The 5,887-nt window shown below is 37.5% G+C and overlaps 1 protein-coding gene across 4 annotated transcripts; it reads right to left on the minus strand.

Moving 5' to 3' along the window:
- Positions 1 to 2,057: 2,057 nt before the first annotated feature.
- On the minus strand, positions 2,058 to 5,274 carry LOC113300236 (putative F-box protein At2g02030). Of its 4 annotated transcripts, none has more exons than XR_003335629.1 (5): positions 5,141 to 5,274; positions 5,016 to 5,050; positions 4,811 to 4,885; positions 3,172 to 4,644; positions 2,058 to 3,068 (listed from the first exon to the last, which is right to left on the minus strand). XR_003335629.1 is itself a non-coding variant. In XM_026549438.1 (5 exons), exon 5 carries the CDS (start codon positions 3,802 to 3,804, stop codon positions 2,623 to 2,625), a length of 1,182 nt encoding a protein of 393 aa, XP_026405223.1. In that variant the 5' UTR covers positions 3,805 to 3,882; positions 4,272 to 4,644; positions 4,811 to 4,885; positions 5,016 to 5,050; positions 5,141 to 5,274; the 3' UTR covers positions 2,058 to 2,622. The 4 variants fall into 4 exon arrangements, 3 of the variants coding, with proteins under 3 accessions (XP_026405223.1, XP_026405225.1, XP_026405222.1); XM_026549438.1 differs by having other exon boundaries at positions 2,058 to 3,882; positions 4,272 to 4,644; XM_026549440.1 differs by having other exon boundaries at positions 2,058 to 3,892.
- Positions 5,275 to 5,887: the final 613 nt, after the last annotated feature.

Below are 5,887 nucleotides of genomic sequence, written 5' to 3' on the forward strand. Positions count from 1 at the left end.
AAAACAATGAAAATACAGAATATGGGATAAAATGTAGAATTAATGCACAAAAGATGAGTTAAATGCCAAGAAAAATATATAGAAATATGCACTTTTTAGCACTCATCATTAGCATATTATTGTGTGATTATCATGAAGTTCAAGATCTAAATTACGTATCTATAAAATTAAATCTTATATCTTCTTCATTAAGATGTTGTCCCAAAAGGGAGTAATAAGCACAAAACATCATTATCACAATCAAGTCCGGTAGCCATTGATCTTCATGAAACTGTAGATATAGTCAAGCCGGAAGAAATTGTCCTTGATGCATTTGAAACAATTGTTGTAACAATCGCTAGAAACACCTATAAGGCTATGAAAAACCTATGATGGATTTAAGAGAACCATTAGAGAGATAATGAAATTGAAAATGGGAACCCATAAATCGCATATAATTGCAATGTTTTTATTTAATTAAAATACTAATAATATATTTACGTATTGTATCCAAATCTATTTGAAAAATCTAAATAATTCAGATAATATCTAACATATATGGATTACAATATCAGAGAATCAAAGATTTAGGAAGATTTGTTTCAGAGAGTTTTTTTTTGGAAAAAACGGTTACCACTAAACTCGACAAACAAAATTACAGACACCAAGAGGGAGAGAATGAGGGCAGGTTGTGAATTACACCAAATCAGGAATATATTTTAGCCAGAAATGAGCGGCAGTTGGAAGTTATGTCCCTTCTTGGAGTCCAAAAAATGCAAGTTGATGATAGATATTTGGGGTTTAATATTTTAAAGAGGGATCGGAGAATGTTGAGCTTCTAAACCATTTGTTTGACCAACACACATCAAACCACATTCAGAAAATTTATATAAACAAGGAAACTCTGAATGATAGTTTGATTTGGAAGCTTAACCCACACGGAGATTTTTCAACTGCATCCTTTCAGAAAATTACGGAACTCAATATCTGCGGAGACTTCAACTCATATTGACAGTGATTTTCCTTGGAAGTCATTCTGGAAACCAAAACCTCTGGCTCCTAAGATTCATAATTTTGTTTGAAGAGTTATTAAAAATGGTGTCCGAGTTGGTGCAAAATTTGGAAGTCATATTGAAGGAGTTATAACTGATTGCCCTCTCTGTCATTGTGCCATGGAGACCAACGACCACCTCTTCGTTCAGTGTCAGGTAACACAAGCAATTTTGTTCGCTTGCCCGCTAAATTTTAGTGTTAATTTCATTCCCGAAACCTCCACATTAGCTTGCTGTAAGTTTTGGCTTTCAAAACAAGACTCTGGAGATAGCTTCTGTATGTGGTGGGCAATTTGGAAGGCACGAAACAATCTGGTGTTCGAAAAAAATTCCCTTGGATATTTCGGCAATTGTGAATGACAGAATGCCATGGTACAACGTGTATATGGAGCCTGATGTGGAGGATGTTTCTATCGCTCCTGAAGTGGTGAGATCTACTCAGCCTTTGAACCAATGGCTACCACCCGCGGCAAATTTCATCAAAATAAATGTCGACGCTGCAGTCGATAATAATAAGTCTTATGCGGCGGCAATTGCAAGAGATGATAAGGGGGCTGTTCTTGGTGCAGCTGCTGCTATTGTAAATACAACTGACCCTCTGGTTGCTGAAGTTAAAAGTTTTCTACTTGCATTTGTAGTAGCCCAGAAAATCAACGGATACAATATAATTGTGGAGGGAGATTGCCAACAGGTGGTGTATATTCTTCTTAAGAAAATCAACGTTACTCCTTGGAGGATTCAGCATTACATCGATGAAATATGCATGGAGGCCAGAAAAATGAACTCGGTTGGGTTCAACTTCGTTCCGAAGAGAGCCAATTCCTTGGCTCATGCTCTCGCAGCTTATGCTACGCGTCATGATGTCCAAATTTGGTGGACAGCTTCTCAAGTCCCGTCTTCTATCTTGGATCTGGCTAATTCTTCTTTCTAGCTGATCCTGTTGTGTTTGTCTCTTTAGTTCTTGTCTTGCTCATGCAATCGTCAAAAAAAAAAAAAAAAAAAAAAAAAAAAACTTTTAAACTAATCTAGTAAACTAATGACAATTACCAAGATAAGTTAATACACAGGTACTAATTAAAACAAGGATAGAACACTTCTGAACCTCTGTTGATAAACACGTATGCCGAACATGGACGGTCCACTCTCTCCAAATCTAACTCAAAGAAATCGAAAGCACCAACTCCTGCCGCTCCTTCTGGTATGAAGGTTTCTAGAGAAAGAAAGTTTTCCTCATGACAGTGCAGCTGATAATCCATTTTTGAGCAATAAATATCATCATCATCACTGGAATTAAAGATGTGCCGCGGTTCTTTCATTTTAGCTTCAAAGATGGCATTCTCTTTACAATCGGTAGGCATTACAAGCTGAAGTTTACCAGAGCGTAAGTTGTAAACTTGAAGAGATCCCCCATTGAACCAGTAAAGTAACATCTGATCCGAGAAACTGAAGATGCGAGTAGGAGGTGTAGTAGTAGTCCCGCTGAGGCAAAAACAGCAGGGATCTGGTGCCAGCTTCCTTAACCATGTGGGACTAGAATTTACACGAACATCAAAACTCTCTTCCTTCACCCACACTTGCTTGACATTATCCATCAACGCGTACAAATGAACTTTACAACAACAGCAGCAACTACTACTACCACTATTACCCTGATGATCATCACGGCAACGATGAGGATAATCACTTCCATTCCCTGATTTTTTTCGACACGTGCAATACAAGGTGATCCCTTGAACCCCAGAAGATGAGGGTAATCAACAAATAAGTGCTTCTGTTGCTCGTCAGTTGTACTTTTAGCCGGTAATTGAATGAGCTGAAACTTCTCATCATGGAGATTGAACGACAGTAACATCTCCATCTCATTATTATTAACAGCATTACCACCATCATGTTGGATATGGTTAGATCCTGCTCCCCCCAAAGTTGCTATCATCTTCCAGACCAAGCATCCACCGCTGCCACTAGTAGTACATAAGATGGCTGATTTGTCACTACCCGTGGGCGCTCTTATCTTTGTAATAGGACGACCGCCATGAGCTGATAAAGAGGTGGTTGAGGCGGTGATATTTCTCCATGATTTAGTTCCCAATGTAAATACCACAACGTTAAGCTCCTTTTGAGTAGTACCAAAAATACTCACCAGCTTGTACTTGTTTGCTGAGGGATCGAACCCAAATCCGTGACAGATGATGTAGGCGTCCGAGATGCATTTCCCAACTATGGCTGGATAAAAGATATAGATAAAATCTTGCCTGTTTGGGTCCAAAATTATATAGCCAGTTGAGTAATTACCCACTTGTGCCATGCAAGGTAGACCGCGGCAGTAACCAACCAGTTCCCAAATATCACGATTAGCAAGACTACCCCGAAACTTGTCAAACTTCAGAGAATTTTCATGAGAGTGCATTCCAGTAGTAAATTTGAAGAAGTGACATGCATACCTAGGCTCGCCTGTGTTTTTAACAACCCCAGCCATAACATTTAAAAGGCTAAGGATAACTCGGGGCTGTTTCTGTGACTCAAGGAAATGAGAATAAGTTAAGCGTTTAGGATCATTATGAATGGAGTCATACCAGAGTTTGGATACCAGAACAGACGTTAGCAGTGTCGGGACTGGAAGCTTGGTTAATATTTCTTCCACAATCAAATCATGAGGAAGGCACTTCTTTCTCCTATATGGTCTTTTCTTCTTGATCTCCATCACGGTTGGAGTATTTGTACCATCAACAATACAATCTTCTGTTCTACGTGGTCTTTTCTTCTTGATCTCCATCACGGTTGGCGTATCTGTTATATCACCAGTCTTTTCTTTTACAAGGTCTTTTCTTCTTCTCTGCCACTGTAGAAGTATTTAATGGCAACTGCAAGATGAAACTTAGCTTATATAAAGACAACTCTCTTTATTGATGTTTAGAAAATCTCTCAAAACTAAACACAAGCTTTAATCTTGCTATTATGATCAACCACAACTTTGGTGATCATATATATATAGAACTATGAATTCCTTTTCCTAGTCTTATTATCTTATTACATGTCTTTCCTTTTCTTAGAACTAGATGACTTCTAATTCCCTTATGATTACATCAATTTCCTAATCTTGTCCTTTACTACATGTATTTCCTATTCTTAGAACTAGTTGGAACCTAATTCCCTTTAGGAATACATGCTAGGCTTTCCTTATTCTAACCAAACATGTTAGAGACTATCTTAGCCTCAATGTTGAAGTTAATCCAACAATATTTGTATCAGCGCAATCTTTTCTTTTCTCCGTCGCTGTTCGAGTAATTGTACCACCAATAATACAATCTTTTCTTCTATACGGTCTTTTCTTCTTTATCTCCATGATGGTTGGTGTATCTATTGTATCACCACAATCTTTTCTTTTACAAGGTCTTTTCTTCTTCTCCATCACTGTAGAAGTATTTGTATCACCGCAATCTTTTCTTTTTGTCATCGCTGTTGACGTATTTGTTGTATCACCACCACAGTCTTTTCTTGTATAGGCTCTTTTCTGCTTTGGCTCGCTGCCACAGCCAATTTGCGGGGGTTGTATGATGCTCATCGCCATCATAACTTAAAAAATAAATAGTTATTGATCGGAGCTAGTTGATTCCTACAGTATAAGAATATAACGATTATTCTATTCTTATTTGATCTGACGATATATATATATATATAATGCAAAACAAATTGATATGCAAAGAAAATAGCAGCAGCTCAACGGAACCTTAGTAAAAGCTCGTAAAGGGAAAGAACTGAAAATTGGAATAGGGGATTACCTGGAAACCAGCTCAAGTAAGGAAATTGAATTTGTACCAAAATTCCTGTATTCTTTTCTGAGAGACCCTAATTACCTAATTAAAAAAAGAGGAGGAATCAGTAGTACCTTTTAAGATGCCACTTCAAAACTGAAACGAAAAACAGAAGCATCTCAACATGGAAAAGAAAACTTAGAAGAAGAAGAAAAATTGAAATTGGTTGTACCTGCGGGGAGTTGGAGATCAATAACATATTGTGGGCTGCAAGAGAGTAAATTTCCACCAAAATTACTTTCTCAGTAAACCCTAAATCTAAAACAAATTGGAATTGGAATTGGAATACGAGATTACCTGGGAGAGTTCGCCAGCTGAAGAAATAAAGAAAACTTCCATCACCAATAATTACTCTGAGACGAACCCTAAATCTAAAGGAGGGGGAGAAGGAGCCGCAGAATCATTTTCATTTCCGGTGAAACAAATTTGGGTATAATAATAACTGAAACAATTTACTTACTAGGTTGAGCACCTGCACGACTGCACAGTGTATATAGACCTCAAAACCGTCAGATCTGTGATTTCATGATAGATGCGAAATCTGACAGCTCACAGATGCATCCCCATTGTGTGGTTATAGATTCCTGCGACATGGTAGCACAACTTCTTCTTGGGAGCAAATTGGGTAGGTATCATAGGTGCATCAATTCCATCTCCTTTGGATTTAATTTCATCTAAAAAAGACTCATTTCTCTCTCTTTTCTCTCCCAAAACTAATGTGGAAAAAAACTACCAATCTCATTGTTTAATCTCCTTGATTTTTTCGCATTTGATTTGATTCTTCAAATCGTAAATCAAGGTTATTTCTCTTAGTTTTATGTAAATAGCCAATAAAAACAATTGTTGTTCCAACAATTTTTAGGGATTGTCTCTCTGTTTTTATAGATATGATGGTGTCTCAATACCATTCAGATTTCCATAATGGCTTTTGCTGGTGGTGTTGCTGCATCGTTATCAAGTACGTTATGAATGACGATAATCTACTTCGGAAATTATTATCGGTGTTGATTGTGATGATGTCGATTTGAGCTTATTACTTCTTCT

Source organism: Papaver somniferum, chromosome 7, assembly GCF_003573695.1.
Source record: "Papaver somniferum cultivar HN1 chromosome 7, ASM357369v1, whole genome shotgun sequence".
Taxonomy (NCBI): Eukaryota; Viridiplantae; Streptophyta; class Magnoliopsida; order Ranunculales; family Papaveraceae; genus Papaver; species Papaver somniferum.